The sequence below is a fragment of the Protomyctophum parallelum genome (assembly GCF_964188405.1).
Source record: "Protomyctophum parallelum genome assembly, chromosome: 21".
Lineage (NCBI taxonomy): Eukaryota > Metazoa > Chordata > Actinopteri > Myctophiformes > Myctophidae > Protomyctophum > Protomyctophum parallelum.
In genome coordinates this window covers 29,149,962-29,176,703 of record NC_139713.1, presented here as the reverse complement: position 1 = coordinate 29,176,703, position 26,742 = coordinate 29,149,962, and the positions used below count along the sequence as shown (strand labels likewise).

Here is a 26,742-nt window from a genome sequence, read left to right as displayed (position 1 = left end):
CCACAATTGAGAGGGCCAGACTTAATGTGCCTGTAGTACAGCGGCTAACAGCCATATTGTGAGAGAACCTTTCACTTGGTGATACAAGCGTGAAATTTGGCATGAACAAGTGAAAGATCGTTCCTATTATCTGCTGTACTACTGGGGCAATATGCATAGCAAAGGCAGATGAAGGCTGGCTATGCGAGACTACCTCTGCACAGTCCATTGTCATATAACGGATATCTATACAGTAAATATTGATGTGTGGTGTTTTTCCTTTCTTGTGTTCTGTGCAGACTTGAGGAAGACGTTCGACCAGGAGCCTCTTGGGAAGGAAGTGACTCTTGAACAAGAAGTGCTGCTCCAGTGCCGTCCGCCTGAAGGCATCCCAAACGCAGAGGTAATGCTTCAAAAGGCTTTTCAGCTGACCAAGACAACAGTGTTATTTGAATCCTGTCATTACTGTAAGAACGGATTGTTTATTTTAACCACTGCTGTGCACTATCCAATTCAATGAGACGAGATCACGAATAACCCAGTTGTACTTGAGATTCAAGTATTATAGTGTTATCGATCAGACCCCATTAAAGCAATCATTTTATAGGATGATAGGCACTATGTTGATGGAGGGGAGAGAACCCCCTGGAGTCCCGCTTGTGGTGGTGGTGAATACACGATGCAGAAAGATGATGAAACCTCATCCTTGCTGAATCACTAGGACGATGGAGACTGAAAGAAAGCATGACACATTCACAGGCACTGACGTTCGGAGAACGCAGACCATTGCCTGATTGGCTAACGGCCAGGGTTGTTCCGATCCGATCACCTGATCGGAAATCTGGGCCGATCATGATCGGAATCGGATCGGGAGTGGGAGCAAAAAAACGTTATCGGGATTCGGGACATGCCTATTGCCTAGTATCAATATTTTATCCATATCATGATATTAGACTGGAATGGATATTGTCTGATTTTGGATATTGTACTATTGGGATATAAAAGTGTTAAATATATATGTTAAATGTAAAAATATAAATATCAGATTGGGAAAGATCGGTATCGGCAGATACTCAACATTGAATGATCGGAATCGAATCGGGAGCAAAAAATAAAACGTGATCAGGACATCCCTATTAACAGCAAGGAGTCTGCTTGGCTACATGCTCAGCATAGAATTAGTGAATGAAAAGCTGTGAAACCGTGGGAAAGTGGAAGTTATAAATACCCAGAATAAGAATGACAAACAAATTAAATATACCGTGAGGAACAAGGTCTTCCTCATTGAACTTTCGCAAAAGGAAGGAGTATGTACAAATTATTTGACCGTGTATTCATTTAACATGGCATCCAATGGAAATGTCGGCCTTTGCTGCTGGTTTTAAGCACGTACAGTAGCCTAAAGCACTGGCCTCATAATGTCATGGATGGGGTGTGGGACGTCATGTCTTTAGCCACGCATGGCTCTTCCTGAACAGATGCTAGCCGTCCCCCCGCCTGCTCCTGGGCTCCTTCCTCCACCCAAACGACCCAAGCAATGTTCCAGGCTCAGTGTGTTCCATTTGATCTCTCACTATGTTCCCTTCACTGGCTTCCGTTCGATGCCTGCAGCCGGTCCAAAACACTGGTGATGGCTATGGTACCTCCTTACTTTCATAACACAAATGGTCGGGCCAGGTCGGGTTCGGGCAGAGTTGGGAGAACTTTAGTTTTTAGTTGTAACACACAGAGCACAGTGCAGTACAGACTACGCTGTAGCAGTGTAGAGGAAGTGCTGTACAGTACAGACTACACAGTCTGACAAACAATAGTCTGACAAACAATAGTCTGACAGTCAATAGTCCGACAATCAATAGTCCTACAATCAATAGTCCTACAGCCAGTATTCCGACAACCAATAGTCTGACGGGTGCAGTACTTAGTTTAGACAGTTTTTGGTTTAGATTAGTCATTGGTTAGACCAGTCATTAGTCCTACAACTACAACCTATCTCAAACCCTCACCCTAAACCTAACCTCCAACAGGGCAGCACACCTAAACCTAACCTTAACCCATGTCTAACCAATGACTAGTCTAAACTAAGTATGCACTATGCACCCCCCCAGTCTGACAGCCAATTGTCCGACAGCCAATAGTCCAACCAATAGTCCGACAGCCAATAGTCAGACAGCCAATAGTCAGACAACCAATAGTCAGATAACCAATAGTCAGACAACCAATAGTCCGACCCCAACAGCACCACTCAGTTCAAACGGGTCTGATTTTTGATAGAAGCTGGTTATAACATACAGATATTGGTTACTTGTTCACATACTGTTTTGTTATTTAGATAGTTATTTTGCTTAACCGCGTATGGTAAGAATGTTATTTAGATTGCATGTTGTTTAGACAAATGTTAGGTTTGATGTTTATCTGGTAGCCTAGATTCTTTGAAGCACAGCAGTGGACTGTTTGCACTCTACTGTACTTACCTGACCGGCTGACCAAGTGACCATTAGCCTATCATTTGTTGTTGTTGCTACTCTGATCTTGCACTTTGCTACAAAGTACATTTCTCTGGATAAGAGTGTCTGTTAAATGCCTAAATTGAAATGTGTAGAAATCAGTGTAAATGAACCGGGGTGGGACGATTCACTTATACCTCCCATTTCGATATTGATACCTAGGGTGCCGATTCGATTTATTAAATTGCGATTCGATATTGCGATTTATTGATATTTTTTCTCACAAATTACTTTGCTTTTTTATACTAGAACATTTTAAAATAATTCTAAACAATATAGATCATACTAGAACATTTTAAAGCAAAGCCCTGGGGGACTGCAGTCACTACAGGAGGGCAGTGGGGATAGTTTCAGTTGAGTTTATTCTTGCATTATTTCTTATCATAATTTTCCTGGGATGACACTAGCAACTTTGCAGCAAATACATTCACAAACCTCAATGCTGGTTTCGGTACACAGTATGAATGGAGTACATTATTAAAAGGATATGTATGTGTCTATAGGAGAACTTTTTCAGGCTACGACTGAAATCATTTATAAAATACTTAGTAGTGAGGACAATTCATTTCACAACTAGACAAAGTGCCAATCGGCACAGGTCTCCACCAGGGCAGGTCAGGTTGTGGCCTCATGGTGGCGCTATAACAGGCTGTTGAGGAAGATTTGGGCCGGAGGTTCGTGTTGGAGGGATGCAGGTACAATGTTTTTCCATGTGTGCATACATAAGTTGTATACAGATCGATGCAGTTATAGCTAAAAACAGGAATTGGCCTGTTATAGCGCCACCGTGAGGCTGATTTTGAGGAAAAAATTGTGGCATGTCGTCCTCGGCCTAGTGAAAATGTGCGTGTATAATTTAACGGAAATTGCACACTGTGTTTGTGATTTGTGGCCTTTTTTCGAAATGGACGAATCGTGTGAGCTTTGGAAGCCAATCTTAGCCAATCAGGATGGAAGATGGGAAATGGTGGCGCTCCGTGTTGATCACATGACTATGGAGATAGTGTATACCGATTTGCGTGAAATTTGGATAAAATCTGAAGGAGTAATAATAGAAAATGTGTTTTACATATGTCGGCCTCCTGGTGGCGCTATAAAGAGCAGATGTGAAAAATTCCAGGCAAAGGTTTTTCCTTGGCCTCTAGGGAGTTGGCATACAAAGTGATCCACAGATCCGTGCAGTTAGAGGTAAAAACACTTTTCGGCCAGTTATAGCGCCACCTTGAGTCTGAGTTGAAATTGTTCATGTGGCATTTCGTCCTCGGCCTAGTGGGAATGTGGGTGCACAATTTCACGGAAATCACGCGATGTGTTCATGATTTGCAGCATTTTGTTTGAAACTGAGCACTCCTGTGAACTTTGGAAGCCAATCTTAACCAATCAGGATGGAGTGTGAGAAATCTGAAAGACCGGTTTCGTTGAATGGCTCTAGAGAGACTGTGTACCAATTTGCGTGATGTTTGGACAAAATCTGTAGGTGTACTGTGCAAAAACTTGTTTTGCACAAAGCGGCCTCCTGGTGGCGCTATAACAGGCCGAAAACTTGTTTTGCACAAAGCGGCCTCCTGGTGGCGCTATAACAGGCCGTTCTGGAAAGTTTGGGGCAGAGGTTCATCGTTGGCATCCAGGGAGTGTGTGTGCAAAATTTGGCATCGACCGGGTTAACGGTGGCCGAGATTAGCTGCTCACGGACACACGGACGGACGGACGGACGGACGGACGGACACACGGACGGACGGAGTGCAAAACATACTCTCCCCACATGCCTTCGGCCTGGTGGAGACAATAAATTACTCCATGCACACAGTAGAATCCTCTGTGTTTATTTAACTGTGAGTGTAAGAAATGTTTTCATTCTCAGAGTTAAATTAACTCTTAAGTTTATTTGTTTATTATTTTACTGTGTATACTGTAGTAGTAGGGTTAGGGTTAGTTTGAAGAGTGAACTTGCATGTTCTGTTAATTCTATAGCCTACTTTATAGCGTCCTGTTTGTCCCAATAATGTCAGTGTTTGAAAAGTCCACTGTACAGATAAGTGCAACTTTCTTTTTCTTGCAAAGTCATGCCTTTAATTCTGTTTGTACATTTCCTATTTGGACAGCCACCGGTATGTGGTCAGGGCGAGATAAATGTGTAGTTATCTGTACAGGGAGAGAAGAATGAAACTAGCCGTCCCAATAAGAGCTGCTCTGTATTATCCTGACTCAGTCCGGACTCACACATCTACACTACATTGTTATGCCGGCATTTGAAAAGGTTCAGCTGAGACTTCAGCGATGCAAAGAGACAGAGGGGGGGATGAAAGACTAACAACAGGAGGGGTTTTAGTGTTTTTGTTTTCGGGGGGGAAGTGGGGGGGAAGTGAACCCTGTAAGGTCTGTGAGTGACCTGGAAAAGCCGAGTTAAGTGAGTGGAACTGCACTGCAGTTATCCTCACTGAAAGTGCTGACAACCTAAATGGAGGAAAAGTTTGAGACCAAGCACTCCTCCTGAAAGCTTCCCTTTCTCCTACAAGCCAGACATCAGTTTGTACTGTCGCTGCTACTAATGGGGATTCTGCTGTTTGCTGGAAGCCTGTCCATCAAGACCCTGATTGGTAGTTATTAACGTCTCAGCTGGAGCCCAATCACTGTACACCTGTGCTCCCTGGGATCTAGGGTTGCTGTGGCAACGTAGCTGTGCTCTGATGAGGGACTAAATAGGAGAGCTGTCACCATTAACCACATGAGACCTAGCGTCCCTGTTCTCAGCATGTCATTGGCGAATATTTGCTCAAAATAGCCGATCTACAAGCTCACAACGCGTCACGGCGTAATGAAAGTAATGAAATCGCTGCAGTTCTCGCTCATAGCTTATTACATCAGAGACAATGGGAACTTGAACTGACTTTACGCTTGGTTTTAGTAAAACCTTTCATAAGGACTTTATGTTTTTAATCTCTAGTTTCAAGCCTTCTTTTGCACAGCATGATATGCGTTTTTGTAAATTATGGTCCCATTATTTCTAAAATGTATGATTAACCAAGGTATGCTATCGGGGCTTGGGGTTGGGTTCTACTCGCACCCCTTCACACCAATACATCACCGTTTCCTGTTTGCTTGCACTCGCAGCCATAATCTTTTCACTGAATTTTTGGCTTCAAAACACTAGTCTATGGTTCTGAGCTTTCAGATCGTCTATTTTTCGTCTATTTTCGGCAGTGGGGAAAAAGGCGGGGACCAAGTATACTGTAGACCCCCGGGAGACCCCGGTGAATGAAGTATAAAGGGTTTAAGTGGCTAAAAGCTTAAAGCTGACGTACTGGCTCATGTTGGTATTCAGGGAGAGTGATGGCATGAATTGGAAGTTAGTTTAGTGGAAACCACAATTTGTTTTTTTCTCTGGTTGGCTTCTTGAAGTTGCTATGCTGATTTCAAAGAGTCCAATAAGAGTGGACAGTTGTATGACAACCAGTCAGGTTGTCATACAACCTGACATGCACCTTTTTCACCACTTCAAAGGGAAAAAAAACATTCACCAGATTGATCGGCGACATTCCTCTTTATTTCACATGTCTAATTTTGACAAGGTGTGGCGATGTTCTTGTTTTTCCTAGGTCGGTATACTCTGTAATGTGGACAGAGGCACACGTCCAAATCCATTAATTACTCACACTTACTTCATTGCTAGAATAAAGACAAGAGTTCCATTCCGTGCTCTCCTTTTTTGTATTTTCTGACCTTAAACACAGCTGTCCCAGAGGGGCTGAAAAAAAAGAGAAAGAAAAAGAAAACCAGGGACAAACTCAACGCTGAGGGACTTTTTTCCTCTGTGTTTGTCAGGCGGTTTGCTCACACAGGCCCTTTAGAGAGAAAGAGCAGGGGAAAAGCAGATGGGCCTAGTCATTTGTGGTTACATATGCATCTACAGAAATATGTAGCAGCGCTCCCTGTGAAGGAAAGATCTGTCATATTTCACCCACTCCGAGAAAAAATAATTGGGAGATGGAGAGATGGAGGGAGAGAGAGGGAGAGGGAGAGAGAGGGAGAGGGAGAGGGAGAGAGAGAGAGAGAGGGGGGGGGAGGAGGCAGAGGAAGACATTCTTTTGTAGGTTTGTTGGGTTTGGATCCAGTTCGCTGTTGTCAGTGCTCCAGTGGGTTGTCAGGTCTCTGTGTGGCTGCTCTGTGCCCAGAGAGAGAGAGAGAGAGAGAGAGGCTGGCAGCCCAGCAGCGCTCTGGCTCTTCCACAATGCCCATACTCTTACTGTGCTTTAGTAAATCATTTGGAGAGAGTCTGGTGGATAAAGTGGTGGTTGGTGGTATTAGCATGGTTCAAGTACGTGTTTGTTTGTGAGGAAAAAAAGAAAAATGACTCAAATAGTACACATTCTACAGTATAACTGGTACTGTGCGTACCGTACTGCATATATATCTGAGCTGTGGCTGCAGTTGGTTGCACAGCCACACTGTCTGTTGTTCACACATAAATACATGCACATACTGTACAGTACATAAACAATGCCTCATAAACACATACACTCACATAAATACACACACATAAATACACACACAAACACACACACATACACACACACACACACACACACACACACACACACACACACACACACACACACACACACACACACACACACACACACACTTTCAATTTGGACTAATTCTGGACACATTTTGCGCAATCAAGGCAGCCAGTTATAGCAATGAAAATGTGGGATTACAGTTGATGCTGTTTTGATGAAGGATCTGCATTGTGTATTATTGTGTAACAAGTAATCATAAAAAGGTCATCATTATAATTTAGTTCCATAGTCAGTTTCTTTTTAACTTTAAAAACTGTGCCTGAATAATAGATTGTTTCCATAATATGCCTCATAATGCTTCTCTTTAAAGAACGCTGAGGATCCATCCATCTATTCATCTTCAACCGCTTATCTGTAGTCGGGTAGCGGGGCAACTGCTCCAGCAGAGACTTCCGTCTCCAGAGCAACATTAGTAACTTAATTCTGGGGGATCCCGAGGCAATCCAAGGCCGGTTTGGAGATATTATCCCTCCATCTGATCCTTGGTCTGTGCGGGGGTCTCCTTCCAGTAGGATACTGAGCATACACAATATGAATCCTCTGTGGTCATTTAACCATTTACTGTATAGCTCTCGAGAATTCTCTCAGAGTTAAATGAACACTGAGGATTTGACTGTGTAGAGGCTCCCCTATCAGGCATATTGGGTGGTAGTGTTGTTTTGAACGTGTTATCTATACCCTTATGAAAGATAGATCTTTCACAACAGACACAACACATTCATTCTCTGAAGTACAGATAGTCCCTTTGAAGCCGCACGCACGCACGCGCGCGCACACACACACACACACACACACACACACACACACACACACACACACACACACACACACACACAAAAAGCAAGTAAAGCAAACAAGCGGCAGACATTTATGTTGGCTCTGTTCACCACCATTACCAGTGGAACTTTGGCCTGGAAGGGCTGAAATGGTGCGAGTGAGGTTTCCGAAATAGCACACGGATTCGGTCATCAGAATGAGTTGTATGTTGTGAATACATTAGACACTGCCCAGTCCTGTCCCAAAAGTCATTGTTACATATGTTTCCATCGCCATGCATAATTGATATGTACTCCTTCTTTCTGGGCAGAATAGGAGAGGTGATTTGGTGGAAAGGGCCTTCTGAACTTTTTCTCCTATGTGACACAGGACTACAAAACTATGGAGAGACGACAATAAAGACATACTATAGACTAGATGGGGTGGGAGAACTTTCTAACAGCCCCACAAGGGACCTTTCCATTCATTACCTCCATGAAGCTCTTTCATTAAACCCCAACGCGCCCGCACGCAAGTGACAGACAGTCGCCCTTTTTTCACGCCCAAGAATATGCAGCGAGCTCATAAAACAGACTTAAATCTGCTTTGTGAGAGAATGCAGCAGCTTTATCACGCCTCTCTCGCTCTCTTTTCTTCTGCCATGGCCTCCATCTCTGTCTCCACTTCACAGCACTTGTGACAACCCTGAGAGAAAGGCAGGGTTCAGAGGTGATGGCGGAGCCCAGAGCTGCTGAGCCTGTTTCCATGGGAGCGGGATTTTAATTCAGGCATCTCCTCAGTCGTCCAGGGTCCTGCCGCGTTATCGTGGGTAACGAATCATTGGTGCTCTGCAGGGAAGAGACCCCGCTGTCACGCTTATGTCCAATAGTTTCACTGTGAGGTAGTCCAAGGAACACAAAGGATGTGTTGCTTGGTACTCTCTCTCTCTCACTCGTAGAAGTAGACGCAACACTTTCATGGGAGAAACCAAGTTAGAACACGTCTTAAGTGCAAAACTGTGCAGCAGATCCAGTTTCCCTGTTTTCTCTCATGCCGTGTAAATGCCAATGGCTTCACTTGATTCTTTAGCCCCGGTTCCACTTAACAGGGGAGGTTAAGGCTTAAAGTACACCAGCGGCTCGTCGGGTCACCTTGTCAGGGGAATGGCAGAGTTTCCTCCCAGTCGACATGGTGAGAGCCGGGGAGGCGGAACATGGAAGGCGGTGAAGGTGTCAACAGTAAAAGCACTTCAGAGTGCCCGGTGGAACAGGAAGTGTGTGTTCATTATGGCTCCCCTTGGGAGAGAGGGTGTCAGGAGGCCAGATCCGATCCCTTTTGGCAACGGAGCAAAGATTGCCCTTCAGGTGTTTCAGCCGTCAATCACGCCATGGTTTCCAGTGCACAAGGCTGTGATTCAATCTAATAGCGCTCGCTCGTTTTCACCCTGCTCTGTCCTCTGCCCTCCTCCCACTCTCACAGCGGCCGAGTCAGACCTAAGAAAACATACATTTCCGTTCCAAATGGCAACAGGGCTTTCCTCGCCTGTGTCTTTTTTTCTTCAGACCACCTATGAGAACATCTTCATTCAAACCTCATAATGTTACTCAAGTGTTATTTCCCCATGTTAGATTGAGTTTTCATCCGTTTTTACTTGTATCACGTTGGTGAATGGGCTCTTTGCACGGTCTTCATTACCCTTTGCCCCTGCACAAAAAACAACCCCACTGGTGGCTTGCCTTGGGTATTTAAAATTATCGGGTGGCTTGGGATTTAATTAAAATTACCTTAAAGCTACGGAAACCCTGATACTGTATATCTAGGCATTGCATACAGTAGTATCTGTATCTGAGAAAAGGTTCTAGCAAAGGTTTTGTGGTTACATTACTCACATGGCCCGAGTCCTATTCTTAGAAGCTTGGAGCATTTGAACGGTAAAGAGATGATAGAGATGGCTGCATCATGGACGATGAAGAATAATTGAAGATGGCTCTCATTGCTATTTCTCTCCTGTAGGCTATAATAGTGCTACGGGCAAGACTGATGCTTTTTACTCTTGGTCGGAGTCACAGTGTTATCTGTCCTTATATGGACACCAGGAAATGAGGAAGCCATTGCAATACCTGTCCCACACACTCCTAACCTCCAATACTGTCATAAGGTGTTTTGGGTACAGTCTATTTGGTTCCATTTGTACATTGTCGCAGTTAGACCTGTCCATTTGGTTCCTACCTAACTTAGTTGGGGAACCCGCTGGAACTCCCTTAATTTTAAGGACCCTCCTGGACCCCACATTGAGAACTAGTGCCCTAAACCCTCCCCGCAGCTAAGAGATGACAAATCAACCAAAACAAGACATTTTAAAGATGTATTAGTACAAGTACACGTTTTGTGTTTACTTTCATCTTAAACCAGCATGTGACATGAGCATGAATCATAGAGTATTAAAAGGATAGAGACTGAACTGGCACAAAGCTCCGCCCCCTCCGCTATTCATGTCAGTGGAAGTTGCTCAGTGGCGTTTTGAAGCAGCCGGAGGGACCGTCTATTTCCGCCTTTTCGGGAGCACTTCCGCATTTGACCTGCAAATTTTTTAGGTCAAATGTGGAAGTGCAACCGAGCGCTCAATGTTAAAGCCCAGCTGCACAGGGTTTCCTCGTCATGAATCCACGGGTCCGCCTGCAGTCCTTCCTCTTACCACTAGGGCCCAGCGCTTCAACATTGGAGTGCCTAGCTGGCCCCTTGGCATGAATGCATCAATGAATGCAGCTTTGATAAGAGTGAAAGGATTATTCAAAGAAAGCAAAGTTATCTAAAACATTACACGAAAACACGGGCTTCGTCATGAATTTCTTATCACAATATTTTGCCATAATATTATTTTACATTGATATTAAAGTATAGAAGCATGTATACTGTATATCTCTTCTGTCAGGAAGAAACCACCTAACTCCAAAATGTTCATTTTTAAGGAAATTAAAAATAGTTATTTTTCAGGAAATGAAGAAAAACTTATATTTTTTTAAATATAATCATCAAAGTTGGTGTTGTGACTTTATATATTGTCAATTACTTGCATGAGAGGGGGAGAGGTGGTGGAGTTAGTTGCTTTAGCAGACATTTTGAGGGTCCAATGGAGTTAAGAGGTTTTGTCTGATGTGCTTTTTATTCCTTTTCATTGGTTCAATATTTTTTAACCAATACACAGACAAAACAGGGTGTTCAATAGCATTGCTTTATGAAAAAGAATAAAAAATAATAATAATAATCTAAAATCTTAAAAATGGAGTTAGGTGGTTTCCTCCCGACAGCAACACTGTAATGAGTTATTTTACAGTAGGGCGTGCCAGTGGCAGTGCATTCTGGCACATTAATATTTATATACGGTAGCCAAGATTTCTACACTCATAATACTACTAGCAGATGCAGAAACACATGGCTTGTTGTCTCAGAGCAAATTATTGTATAATCATTCTGTAACCTTTCGTGGCTCCAGGTGTGTCATTCAGTGAAGCCGTATACGCATATGCAGTATGTGAAAGGGAAAATGAATACATTACACCAGAGATGTTGTTAGTTAGAGATATATGCAGTGTGAAGAAGCAGTAGACCTAATAATTCATTTTCTGTAGAGGTCACATTTTTCATATTTAATGTATGCATTCTACATTAAATATCTCCCTGTTCCTTCTCTCCTCACCCCTCCGTCCACTGCTGCAGTCAATATATGATTAAAATTTTATACAGTATTACTATACTTACTATGTTGTTGCTCAGCACTGACGCTTAAAAGTGAGTGCATGGTATAGTGTGTTTTGGAATAATGTAGGCTACAGTAGCACTAAAATAGCGTTGTATCAACACTTGATATGATACAACAGCTAAGATTACGCAGTAATATCCTACTTAACCATAACCCACACACTCCAACCGCAGAAGAGAAAGGGGGCTCGGATCCTACTGAAACCTTGCCCAAATTTCGAGTCATATGTAATAGATACAGTACATGTCATAGACAATGGACAACGGTTTTAGAATGTTCAAATTCCAGGGAGAACAGGTGTGTTCACTTCAGAGAAGGGGCAGACCTAACAGGGAAAGGTACACCATTTTGGTCAGAAGATCTGGTCAGAAGATCTAAAACTGTGGTTCTCAAACTGGGGTCCGGCCGGGGTCCTTGAGGGGCTTTCCGGGTTTCGCCAGCAAAACTAGTTTACAGCATTAAAATCTGTATAACTACTTTAAACGTACATACATTGAAAATAGCTGATCATCAAGCTCACTAGATCTACTATTGTCAGAAATCCTTGGATAAATAAAGGCAAAAAAAAACGTTTGGGCCACTGATACAACATATTTTCAAATGGGGGTCCGTGGCCAAATACATAATTATTGAGGTTTTGCCCAGTCCATTTAGGGCTTTAAAAACAAATCAGTTCTGTGTCTGACTGGGAGCCAATGAAGGGATGCCGGTATACGGATGTCCAATAAACAAAAGAATATGAACAAAAAAATGAGAAATAAAATAAACTGCTTTGTAACTAATTAATAGATTGCCCATTTGTTAATGGAAAATGGGCATGTATATACAAACGTGTATTTATTATATTTCAGTGTACTTGGATATACCCACTGATGCTAAAATGATTCCTCAATGGGACTTTTATCTTCCTGTTTATTTTTTGTATTTTTATTTAAAACAATCATCCATCATTACAAACATGTAATCTATCCATTACCCCATCCCTTTCTCCAAAAACAAGAACAAATTCAACATCCTTTCGCTTTGTTACTCATACATACAGTACCATCATTACCTCAGTTGAACTCCAAATATACATATTGTATTAACTTAATCCCTTCACAAAAATAAAAACGTTCAGCATCCTCATGCTGACAAAATAAATAGTGACGAGACCACACAGTGTATTTTACTGTTGGGATAGCTGCCACACATTTTTTATATCTTGATCATTCCTTATGAGTATTCCTTAAATGACATTATTTGTACTTGTTGTCTTCTTGTTCATATTTTATTCAATGTTATTATTGTATTGTTATTATTGCCACACTAGCATTCCGCTGCTTGTACCTGTACGAGTACTGTAGTGACAAATACATTCTATTGATTGATTGATGTAGTCCAGCTTGTAGTCCTGCCAGCTAGGAGTCTAGCAGCGGCTAGACTCAATAACGGGGCATTACCAAACAAACAACCAAACAAAGTAGAAAAGGGGAATGTGTGGAAACAAAAAATAGGAATAGAATAAAATAAAATACAAAAAGTGTGCATTACAGCTCACATCAACACAGCAAGCAGACTGGCAGGTCCTTCCACCCAACAGTTGAGAATAGCAGCAAACATCAACCACTAATAACACCTTCATTTAGTTTTGTCAACTGAATAAAAGTCTAAAAAGTCCCTTTTCAACACTTTATTCAGTTGAAAATGATGTTCTTGTCCCCCCATTCGGAGGGGGACAATGAAAGCTGATCTACAAGCTCGTAGGTCGGCTATTTTCAGTGAAGAGATAGGGAGAAAAGAGTGGACCAAGTACATTTCACAGCACATCTCTTGTATTCTCTTTACATCATGACGTCGATGCTGGTAGTATATTGGGTTAACCTAACAACTAACTAACCAATCACCTCAATTGTACCTCCTGGCTATGGGCTGTAGTGAGTGAAGTATATGTGGACCACCATTCTAGCACAAAGCACCTCCATTCTAATCTGATCAAGATATATTTTACATTGAGACACAGAACATGAAGTGTGCTCGTTAAGGGCAATAAAAAAAAGAAAAAAGTTATATTGGTTCCTAAAACCAACCAGCAGTAGGGATCATCAGTGGAATTTGCATAAAGGAGAAAAGTGGAAAAACAAAAAATAAATAAAAACTAAATAAAAACTAAAACAAAAACGTACCTTGTACTTCAGTATTCACTATCAGTCAATATCTATCTACCATCCATCCACTATCAACATGGTCCAACCATATACTGGGATTTGATACATGCTCGTTACTTGTAGGGCCAAGGCCCCACAAGTCACACTATTGTCATGACATTTTGGAGGTCAAACTTTGAACTTTATTCCTTCTCTGCATATTGAGAGTACACTATTGTATCCATGAACAACTTTTTCAGCATCTGTCTGTCTGTCTGTCTGTCTGTCTGTCTGTCTGTCTGTCTGTCTTTCTCATCGTGTCTGTCTGTATTTTCACGGCCACTGCCTGCCTGTTTTATATGCTTCTGTCTGTGACAAGTGCGGCTGGATCTGCATTATGTTTTCACTGTGTCTGTCCACGACAGACATTTGACACAAATGTCCACTTGGACTAGAGGATGAACTGATTAAAGATAGGTGGTCAAAGGTGAAGGTTCACTGTGACCTCACAAAGCATGTATGTTATTAAAGTCTTTCTAAGTCTTTAATTCACTACATCTGCTATGAATCTGGAAAGACATGGATCTAAACTGAAACTGGAGGTATTTCTAGTTGTCTCTGTCACAAGTGTCACATTGTCCATCTGTCTGTCGTCCTTCCTCTTTCATGTGCCTCTGTCATTCATTTGTCTCCTTGTTTGACAGAACTTTATGACAGCTGACATGTGGCAATTTCCCTGCTAATGACAAGAATGTGCCAATTACCCTCCCTGAATGTTCCACTGCCAAACAGACACTAATGAGCAGTGTTTGTTGAGTTGTGCGGGTCTGGGTCTTTGTGTGTATGTGTATGTACATGTAAGTGGATACAATATCTGCTGTTGAGGCATAAAGGCTAATCGCACAAGCTTCTTGACTTCAAAAACAGCAAAAACAATATGTATTCTCAAATGAACAAGGGGGGTCTAATAACGGCATGGCTTCACTGAGGATCTCTGACTTCATTTGGAAAAGTTTCAGCCCAGTCTGAGCTCCATTAACTTTGACCATAAAATTCAGGTTCTAAAAAGTACAATATGTGAAAAATATTCAGGAAGTTACTTCCTTGGCCTGCTGGCAATGGGGAATTTGGCAATAATTGGTCCAGCAATTTGCTAAATTAGACTGGGACAGACATACAGTACATACAGACAGACAGACAGACAGACAGACACGTAGACCCTCTTCTATAAAGCTTGGCTTCTCCACTACGTTAAGACTCTTGTGCAAGTAAAGACATCACATAGCAGCAGATATTCTCACATGTCCCTCCCATTTTCCATTCCCTTGATTGGCTTCCGGTTGCTGCCCACACCGTACAAAACACTGTTGCCTACAAGGCAACCAAAAGCATGGCACACCATCCAACCCTTCAACCCTTCCCACTCACTTAGCTAACACAGGAATGCTGGTTGTCACTTCTCTAAAACACACGTCCTAGACTCATCTCCCTCATGGCTCCCAAACTGTGGAATAAACTCCCCATTGCAGTCAGAACTGCATACTTTGTTTTCCTTCTTCTCACCTTTTGTCTATAGGTGGTAGTTTACTATGCAGATATATCTTGGTCAATATTGTTCTCAGGTTTTAGTTACTTAGGTTTGTGTTTTTATTGACCACAGAGGTTAAGAGTGTTATTTAGATACTGTAGTATTGTTTAGAAGGATTGTAGGTGTGAACAATGTTCTTTCTGCACTTTACTTTTAATTTGACTATTTACCTTACTCTCACACTTTTAAGTAGCTCTGGCTAAGAGCATGATGTTCTAAATTCCTGAACTGTAATAATTTGTTATAGTTCATAGTCATACGAGTGCCTGTGTAATGAGAGCTTATATGACTGACATGGCGACAGCATGGTCTTCATCGTGAGGGATGTTCCCGACATACACTGGGCTGGGGTTTTCTTTCATCTCAAAGACATCAGTCTCCATCTCCTCCTGAGTCTCCACCTTCGATTCAAGGCTGGCAGTCATTGCAGCCTTGTCTGAGCGTGCTGATCGCTGCGCCTTTGTCTCGTCCACTTTGAAAGGCCACTCACCACAAAGCTTTATGGGCCCGGTGCTGAGGATGTTCTGTACGGGTGAAGTGGAGGGAGTGGGGTCAACGGAGGAGGCGTTGGAGGACAGAACCATCAACGTTGGGTCTGTGATGGGGGTGAGGACAGGAGTGGGCCTCACCTCTGTGGGCTCCTCAGCTGACTGGCTCTCCAGAAGGATGTCTGCGGGCTCCAAAACCTTCTGAGCTTCCACCTCTGGTTCAAAACTGGCAGTCATTGTGGTCTTGTCCAAGCCTGGCAAGTGTATCTTCATCTCCTCCACGTTGAGGTGCACGTCGTCCCGTAAATTTATGGGCCTGTTGCCGAGGATGCTCTGTACAGGGCCCGAGTCATTAAACGCCACAAAGCCAAAGTTAGGGAGCTTCCCACCCCTCTTGATACTGAGCTTCAGGACTGTCCCGTACTGCTCAAAGTACTCCTTGAGCTCGGCCTCGTCTACATCGTGAGGGATCTTTCCAACAAACAGTTGGTGGGCATCGGGATACCGGACTCCCCGCACCTGTGTCTCCCTCGTCTTCATCTCCTCCACATTGAGGTGTGCCTCTTCACGTAACATTATGGGCTTCTCGCTGAGGATTCTCTGTACAGGTGCAGAGTCATTAAACGCCACAAAGCCAAAGTTGGGGAGCTTCCCACCCCTCTTGATACTGAGCTTCAGGACTGTCCCGTACTGCTCAAAGAACTCCTTGAGCTCGGCCTCGTCCACATCGTGAGGGAGCTTTCCGACAAACAGTTGGTGGGCGTCAGGGTACTTGACTCCCCACACCTGTGCCTCCCCCTTCTTGCCTTCCCGCACTGGCCTGGGGCCCTTATGTACAGCTGGCGGGCCTCCTGGCGGTCTCTGTGCTGTTGCCTTCACTGCCGCGCTGACAATCGTTGCGGCCTTGTATGGGCGCGTGAAGCGCGTCTTCATCTCTTCCACGTTGAGACGCCAGTAACCGTGAAGCTTTATGGGCCTGTTGCTGAGAATGCTCTGTACGGGTCCCGAGTCGTTGAATGCCACGAAGCCAAAGTTACGGGCCTTCCCGCCACTCTTGATACTGAGCTTCAGGACTGTCCCGTACTGCTCAAAGACCTCCTTCAGCTGTGTCTTCTGCACATCGTGAGGGATGTTTCCCACAAACAGTTGGTGGGCGTCTGGGTACCTGACTCCCTGCACCTGTGTCTCCCCCTTCTTGCCTTGCAGAGGGAGATGCTTTCTGGTGACCGTCTCAAATGACACAGGGCTGTTTTCCTCCGGAGTAGAAGCTCTTGTCTTCTCCATCATCATCATCATCACTATAAAAAATCCAAAAACTATTATAGTATTTGAAGGGATTTTTCTAAATCAGGACAAGAGGTCTGTTCTATTATCATCTATTATATTCTCTTCTCTTCTATAGTGGCTGTGACCTGCCTTTTAAATGCTAAATTCAACAACATCATAACATCATTTATACGTCATAAAGGGCAAGTTGTGACTTGCACAACCTATCTACATCCTTCAATCTCAACCAACAAACACCAATATACTGTACAGCTGCTCCAAGTGCTGTTATGTTGTCCATAGCGAGGGTAAACGATAGGGGCCAGTTTCGAATTGTAGAACGTCTGAAAGCAATGCGATTTATCTAAATTGAGCACTACAAATCCATATTTTTAACAAGACAAGGTCTAATAAAAGTTTGGCTTCCATGTGGATCTCAGACTTCATGGCAATCTGTGTGATGTATGACTCCATATTTGGGCGAGGTTTCAGGTCGATCCGACAAGTTAAATAATAGTGTGTGTGTGTGTGTGTGTGTGTGTGTGTGTGTGTGTGTGTGTGTGTGTGTGTGTGTGTGTGTGTGTGTGTGTGTGTGTGTGTGTGTGTGTGTGTGTGTGTGTGTGTGTGTGTGTGTGTGGTAGTGTTCACACGGAATTTGGTGCTGATCGATCCTGCGGTTTGTGAGATTAGCCCCAGGCACACTAACTGAAAGACCCTTTACTAGATTGCTCGCCTCCTACAGGGCCCTGCCGTAAAACTGTACTTTTAATGTTAATGTCAATAGCTTTAACAGTGATCGATTTGGTTTGGTTTTCATTTTTAGTGTTTATAAGAAGAATTTTAATATATTATTTTTGCGTACACGGTGGAGTACTGTAGATGACTTCTTAGCTTTTACAGTATCGGTGCTTTTATGAGTTCGTGTTATGTCTACAGAATAAACAGCCCGGTGGTATTGACCTGTTCAGTCTTCAAAGCCACGCACGCATGCACACACACACACACACACACACACACACACACACACACACACACACACACACACACACACACACACACACACACACACACACACACACATACTTTCCCTCTTTCTTCATCTGACATGAGGTTCCATCACTCATCTTTCCCTTCGTTCCTCTCTCACTCACCCTTCCAACTGGGCTAAAAAGCTCTATTGTTCCATTTCTAATGAGCTCTTGAATTGAGAGGCAGCCTTTCTGGTGCAAAATTGATATAACGGCCTCTTTGTGTCACCTGTCAATCCCCATTACCAGGACAGAGTTCACTTCCTGTAGCCCTGTGGTTCGCTGAGGTGTGACTCTGGAGACAAAACCCACTTTGTCCATAAATTCCATACTTTCTTTCACGTTCTTCTTGGCAGATGGTAATGGCAATCTTCTAGACATTGTCAAGTCTTTGTTTCAGACAAATTATATGGGAGCTTTCCAGACTTCCTTGTCTTTACTGACACACGGCAAAATCCTGAGTGTGCATTTAAATTTCAACTGTAGTCTATACGGTATGTGTCCGTCTGTGATGTCTGTCTGTGATGTCTGTCCGTCTGTCTGTCAGAAACCAGCTAATATATATATGTTCGTTTTTCAGGAAATGAAAAATGTTCAGAAAACCATATATTTTTATATATACAGGTATATTATCAAAGTTGATATTGTGACTTTATATGTTGTCAGATACTGGCATGATAGGGGGAGATGGGGTGGAGTTATCTGCTTTAGCAGACAGTTTGAGTGTCCAATGGAGTTAGCTGGTTCTGTCAGAAGCACCTTTTAATACGGCACTGTTGAGCAGCGACACACACACACACACACACACACATGCGCAGAGGCCAGGGAGGGGGGCAATACAGTATAGCTTTTTATATATATATATATATATATATATATATATATATATATGTGTATATATAAATAACCAACACACAGACATAAAGGGTGTTCATTGAGATATATATATTAAAAATAGTCTCAAATTTTTTGTTAGCTGGTTTCTGCTGGACAGCAACGATACTACATACTATTTTAAACGATAAAAGTAAAACTGAAACTTGAAAATCCACTCTGGAAGCTAACTGAATCTAAACAGAATTGAACGGAAAATTACAAAAATTACTCATGCATGCATGCACACACACGTGCACGCACACACAATTGGCCTTTTCCATTAAATGAATTGATGGAGATACGTTTTGGTGTGTGTTGGAAGATGTAATCAATTTAGCCTCTCGCCCTGTGGATCTGTGGCTTCATAGGTAATCCTTATTGATTTATGCTGGTAGAATTTGATAATTACCAAGGGCATCATTGCCGTCATTATGCTGATTACATTTGTGGGATGAATTTAATGTGCATCAGATTGATGCATGGGTGGGAGCCCTTCACCCCTATTGGTATTCATATGGAATAACAGCAGGAACTAGCTGGGTGACATGGGTTCATCACTTGTATAACCTCTGGATGAAAGCATAGGCTATTTGTAGCAAAAGGGGCTACAGGTCCTATGCTTGTCATCTTTCATGATTGTTACATTCGTGTCTCATACTGTAGCTTTTTCAACAGATTCCAAAAATATGAAGTAATCATAAGAATTATTGGTACACACATAAAATATATTGTACCTGGACCAGCTATGCAATGTGTTCCTATGATTAACCAAGTCACTATCAACAATTCTACAGATCTACTCTTAACCAGATACGGGCAGTATTTGTAAATAGTCTTATGGCTGTGTTTGCCGTATTTATTTAACACAGCAATAACAATGTCGAAGAAAGTCAATTGTGTTAGTATTTAAAATAAAAATGATGTTGACGTGAAGGCCACCCATTTCATATTCTGAGATTTATTCGTAGATATATTCTATCCAGCTCTGTGTTTTAATACCGCTAAGATTTCGTTTCCTGTTGGGGTCCATAATGCAGTTGTCACTGACTCATTATTCAAAAGCTTTCTTCATTAATCAAGTCACTAATGAAATGTAATCTTCATGACTGTGAAAACACGCGTTTTTCTTTTGAGCAGATGATTAGGGGAATTGTTTGCTGTGTAGCAGTATCATGCTGAGAAATGAGATTGATATCTAAAAGGAATCTGTGAGTGATAGAGAGAGACGGAATGCTTTTGTGTGTGTGTGTGTGTGTGTGTGTGTGTGTGTGTGTGTGTGTGTGTGTGTGTGTGTGTGTGTGTGTGTGTGTGTGTGTGTGTGTGTGTGTGTGTGTGTGTGTGTGTGTGTGTGTGTGTGTGTGTGTGTGTGTGTGTGTGTGTGTGTGCTCATCTCCTATGCATTAAGACTCGCATCAAGCAGGTCTTTATTGCAATATGTACGATGGAAAGGCTTAATTTCAGAAAGAGAAGTGCTAAGGAGGGGGAGGGGGTCCTATACTCCCTGGACATGTGCGATTGATTTAGCTGATAAATGTTTATGGAGGAAAACACTCATAAGCTCCAGGTTGGTATAAGGAGCATATATCAAGTAGGCCTACAGTCTATCCATTACGGCTTACTGATATTGTCTTTGTTTTGAGCCTCTCTTAAAATGAAATTATTGCAAGAGCTGGGTGTCATTATATTGAGTTGTTGGGGAATGTTTAAGGATGAGATAATTGTACATGGAAATATTTACACCTTTGATATCTGTTTATGTATCTAACTGCATTTATCTATATAAAAAACATATTTTTAAATACAGGATTTTTCTATGTACACACTACAGATACTGATTCTAATGAGGTCTGCAACTCAAGACGTGTGGCAAATCGCAATCTATCAGAAGATCCAACCTGACGCTAGTTTTATAACAATGGCCAACACAGGGCTCGTCTCTGTACCTGTATGTTGTACCTGAAATTTGAATTCAGTTGTGGGTTCTGCCGTGTAAATGTTTTGTCTCGGCGCAGGGCTGTTGCTTCACTTCTTTAAGGTGAAGATGGTCTCTCATGATGAGAGAGATCCTTTACAATGACCAGCAAAACATCCTGCTTATCTTCCCCAGCTCTGCTCCCGATGCTTATCAGGCCCAGCTCCTCAAGAGATAGCACAATGCACAGGAAGTTCAACTGTTTAGCTTGAGCTCTGTGCTGCTCTGACTGTGTTGTGTTTCTTCACTGCTGAGGGTGTTTCTCAAGGGGAAACCAGAGATGAAAACACCTTGATGCAAAGTATCTGAAGGGTTTTAAAAGAGTTTGAAGCATGTGGAACTCTATTTGTTTGAGACGCCCAACCTTTACATTGAAAAAAAAGGTTCTTCGTGATTTACAGCTAAATAAAGGCTCTTAACAGCCCCCTTACTGCCAGGAGTTTAATATCAGAATCATTTAGAGAAATACAACTCAACAAGAAAATGTCAGAGTGCTTTGCAAACTTGAGAATTTCCTTTCTCCACTTTCTGACAAGGCTGCTATTAAAGTGTTACTTTGTTCTAGGAGGGACATAAAAAGAACATGATAGCTATTGACTTTTTATAGCGGGAGCTTGGAGACATACACAGTTGTGTTGTAGTCCTGGCGCAGATTGATATTGGGGTGTTAGGTGAGTAAAAAGAAATATATGATTTAACCACTTTCAACCTACAGTAGCATGCCTATTTTAGGCATTTTAGGTGAATTGTTTTAAAGACAAATTTATCTGCCAAATATTTTTTCTGCCAAATTCTCAAAAATAGCGGATCTACAATGTCACAATTTTGATTGATTGAATACTTTATTAACAGTTAAAAAAGCACAGGAAAGCACAGTTAAATACAATGCCCCCACGATGTGCGTTGTGAGCTTGTAGTCTATTTACACTATTCATGGTATGACAAAGTAGCATATGGTGAATATATAAGTGACTATGCTGTGATTTACATATATACAGGAAAACTGACATAACATGGCTGTTTGTTTGATTGACGATCGTATTGACAAAAATGCATATACATGCGGCTGTGGCTGTCACAGTATGTTGTCTGCGGTCTGTCTTTGGAGATCTGGTTAGTTCTTTCACTGACTCGCTGATCTCAAGTATGTTGTCTTTTCTCTCTCTCTAAAACCATAGGTGGAGTGGCTGAAGAATGAAGAGATCATTGATCCAGCAGAGGACAGAAACTTCTACATCACCATTGACCACAACCTTATCATCAAACAGGCTCGTCTCTCCGACACCGCCAACTACACCTGTGTGGCCAAGAATATTGTTGCCAAGAGACGCAGCACTACAGCCACAGTTATCGTTTACGGTAAAACACTCTTTATGTGTTCAGAAAACACCTAATCCCTCGAGATGGCTCTCGATGGCTCTAACAATATTCAAATACTTCTGAATACTTCATTCTGGTAACCCACTTCCGCCCTAACTTCCATTCTGCCTGTGCAGTTACATAAATATAAGTCCTAGGCTACTGGAAAACCCAAATCGAAGTCTAGCTATACTGTAGCTAGCTGCTTAGCAGAAAAATCTTTAGAAATATATTTTAAAGATTTTAAAATAATATTTTCATGCACACCATGTTCTGATGGGTTCACGGTCTGAACAGCAGATGACAGCTTCCTGTTTTCAACTTTTACAGGGCAGACTTTCTATAGCATAGTGTGGAAAGTCTCTGTCTAGAAAACACCCCATTCGCTGTCAGTGAAATCCAGTGTTCAAATCCCTCACACTCCAGAGCTCCGATTTAACGCGTCCCCCACAGTAACGTATGGATCTTGTACATTTATTTTTATTTGCTTTGGTGTGAAGCCCAGTCACAGGAGGGAACAGTCAAGTCAATTCCAGTTGAGAGGAGTGATGTTGGAATCCGTTGAGGTATCAGCTCGACTCAAAACAAACAAGACTGCATAGAAAATCCCCACATCTCTCCCACTGTGTGTAACATGTTCCCATTTTGTTCCTGCCTGAAGGTGTGCAAACTATATTCATTTTCTTTTTCTGCTAAAGAGCAAGTAAGGTGCTGATGAGGCTCAGCTTCAAGCGGTATACTTAAAGAGAACCCTGCTGTGATTTCACGCAGGCTCACCAACCTTCAGCGCTCATTGTTATTGCACAGCACCGGTGTGAAGGTAAACTGCAACACGTACTGGAGGCTAGTGGGAAGACATGAAAGAGGAAACAAGAGGAGGCTACCTTCTTTTTATTATATGTGACAGTATTCATACTACATTAGGTGGTTTGGATTTGTAACTTAAAGTTGGTCCTATACTCAAATACTTTCCCGTCGGGAATGTATGTCGTCCATCCTGCAACTATGCAATTATTCGTGCAAACACACACTTCTGCATGTACACACACACACACATGTATGCACACACAAACCCACAAACACACTCACATTTTTGACGTCCGATCACCTACAGCGCGTCGCGGGTTTGACTCCCAATCCCGACGACCTTTGCTGCGTGTCACTCCTCTCTCTCGCATTTCCTGTCAGTCTACTGTACACTATCAAATAAAGGCAGAAAAGGCTTCCCCAAAAAAGAAAACAGTACATTGGATAAAATGACTGAATATCCTTAGCACACATGCACAAATGCAGCCAACGTAGGTGGAGGCTTGCATGAATCAATACTGTTGCAGAGGTCTCAAATCCATCTTCTCCATTACGTCCCTGTCTCTTTCGAAGCAGCTTCCCTAAATCGCTGTCCCTCCCTCCAGTTCCGCAATTGTGGATTAGAAGGATTAGGAAGGGGGCATGGTATTGTTAGAGCCCCTTTTGTTTATTTAGTATCTATTTTAGTTGGTGTAGAATAGATTGAAATGTGAGGACAGCATGTGTGGTTGGATGGGGGTTTAGTATGCGGATGGGGGGGGGGGGGGGGGGGGGGGGGGGTAGTAGTACCACAGACTGTATCAGACAGAGAAGGACTCTAGGGGTTTTAGGGACCGAGGTCTCTGTCCCTGCTAGGCTTTTCCTCTCACTAATGCAGTCTACGAGGACTGAGTATCGGAAAACAGCTTTGATGTCAGCTCATCCTTGAGAGAATGAACCACTAGCCACTTTCTCTGCCTAGGCTGTGTCACGCCTCCCTCCCGTAATCTGTGATATTGCGGTAGACTGCAAAATGGTGATGCGCACGCATACACGCGTGTTTACACACACATGCGCACGTGCACGCCTGAGATGCCCTGAAGGATAATGCTGTGACACATAGTGAGGAAGAGAGAGGCTGCCTTCAGCACACTGCTTCCCCACCAAACTCACAACAAGAAGAATGCAAACAGAACAGGCGTGCAGACCGGGGCAGACAGAACAAAAAGAGATGGAGAGGAAGAGAGAGCTATGATCTCTGGAGGATAGAAAGTAGACAGTCTTTTTTTTCTTCTTTTTTTTCTTCTTGGAGTCCCGTGCTTTGGACTTCTTCCGCAAGCATGTCAGATTTGAAATTCAGAGCCTCCAAGGGCCTCCAGTTCTACCATCTCGAAATGCCACAGACTTGTTCTCAGCCACAAACCCTGGTGTCCCTCTGCCTTGGGCTTAGACGCTGACGGAGATGGAGGAGGGGAGGAAGAATGGGAAGAAAGGCATTATGATGGACTCACTGAATGGACAATTCAGCAGTGTGAACAAGATCTACTGTCACGGCGGCATCGCTAACCGATGGCTAGAACTTCCAGGGGTCAAATGCACAAACACTCATATGTTTCCAGTTAGCACTACATACAGTACACTGAGTACAGACTACTGTGAATGATTATTGGGTGTGAACTGTGTTCGGAGCATGAATTCTGGGCTAGAATAATCTGGGCCTCATTCTAACTGTACTGTACTTACTGTACATCTGTTCCAGTGAACGGTGGCTGGTCGACATGGACAGAGTGGTCTGTGTGCAACAGCCGCTGCGGCCGCGGTTATCAAAAACGCACACGCAGCTGCACCAACCCAGCACCCCTCAACGGAGGGGCCATCTGCGATGGCCAAGGCATCCAGAAGCTGGCGTGCAACCCTCTCTGTCCAGGTACTGCAGAATTTCGCAACACACACACACACACACACAGTCACACACACACACACACCCACACACACAGTCACACACACACTTATTAGTGGATTAGCAAGGGTTTAGGGTGCGGTGCAGGGAAACAAAATACACAAACATATGATCATGGCTACGACTCTGTGTCTGCAAATTCAGCATTTTGTTTTCACCCTTATATCCCCACCCTTCTCTGTCTCTCCATTACCCCTCTCTCTGGTGTTCATACATCCATACACCGGCTCGTGTACACCCGCACCTCCCCATCTGCCGACTCCCTCACCCCACCCTCACCCATCCCGTCCGTGTGCGGTAGTTGATGGCCTATGGACAGAGTGGAGTAAGTGGTCTACATGTGGGACAGAGTGCACCCATTGGAGGAGGCGAGAATGCGGCGCCCCGACGCCCAAAAACGGGGGGAAGGACTGTGAGGGCATGGTTCTCCAGTCCAAGAACTGCACCGATGGGCTGTGCATGCAGAGTGAGTATCCAGCTACAACCCTCTGCTACTGAGATATTTGACCATTTGAACCCTAGAGTCTCTATTCTGGCACATTTCATGATAGGAGAACATTCAGCGCAAATAGCAGATCTATAAACTCACAACGTGACACATTGCAACTCGCTGGGAGCTTGTAAATTAGCTGTTTTCAGCAAAGACATTTTGTTTAAAGGGGAAAACATACAGTAGGGGACCAGTATAGAACCCTGGGGGACACTGGTGGTCAGTGACGTATATAGGGTTTAACCTGGCCATGAGTGTCAGTCTTTACCACCATCTTGTTTTTGGGTTTTTTCCATAATAGGTCTACTCCCGTCTCACTCATTCTGTTTCACCACATTCATACATAAACAATAAGACATGCTCAAACCTCTCTCTCTCTCTCTCTCTCTCTCTCTCTCTCTCTCTCTCTCTGTCTTTCTCTCAGTTTTCCATGCTGGGTTTCTGACTTTATTTTCCTCACATGCATAATTAATATCATAATATACGAACGCTGCCGGACCCAAGAGTGACGCAAACGCAGGAGCTGATCGATGTGCATGTGGCAGCCATAGTGTAAATATAGTAAGCTTTAAAAAAGGGACAGGACCTTGGCCACATATATAAGTAATTATCCTTGTGACAGGCGAGGCATTCAGGAGCTATATTTAAAATAATGATAAGTGATTATAATGTACTTACATAGGGGCTCATAATTACCAAGAATGATTGCTACCCTGATTTGAACAGCATAGAATTCCATAGGTCCGATGGCAGGGAAAAATGAGCCCGCAAAGTGGCACCACCACCATGCTGTGTTTCAGCCTTCCTTTGCTTGTTAAAAAAGATCTATTAGAAAGTGGTGCGAAGGCTTCCACAGTTCCTTGTAGTACATTCATTGCAAGTACTCTGTTGATTTTATTGTTGTGCTGCTAACTACCCCCCACCTACCCACCAAAAAAAGTCCAGTGTGTGGTGTGGCTGGATATTTCCCGCAGGAGGACAATTGTTTGCGGTCTCCTGTTCTTCCACCAAAGTGAAAAAACACACACAGCTCTGGCTGAGCCAACACTCCCACAGCCTCTTCCTATATTCACAGAGATTGGAACATGCTGCAGTCACACTGATGACTGGGCTATGTGTGCATATGTGTGTTTGCCGGTGCGTGGGCAGTGTGTGCGTGCCAGCGTGTGTGTGTGCACGTGTGTGCGTGTGTGCGTGCTTGCATGTGTGTGTGTGTGTGAATGT

At 43.1% G+C, this 26,742-nt stretch overlaps 1 protein-coding gene across 1 annotated transcript in view; it reads left to right on the top strand.

Moving 5' to 3' along the window:
* The window catches only part of unc5cb (unc-5 netrin receptor Cb), a 176,734-nt gene that overhangs the window by 113,093 nt on the left and 36,899 nt on the right, over window positions 1-26,742 (top strand). The window contains exons 4-7 of the mRNA XM_083793978.1: window positions 279-382; window positions 22,102-22,282; window positions 24,828-24,995; window positions 25,330-25,494. Of these exons, the coding sequence (XP_083650104.1) occupies window positions 279-382; window positions 22,102-22,282; window positions 24,828-24,995; window positions 25,330-25,494 (618 nt within the window). The remainder of the gene's footprint in view (window positions 1-278; window positions 383-22,101; window positions 22,283-24,827; window positions 24,996-25,329; window positions 25,495-26,742) is intronic.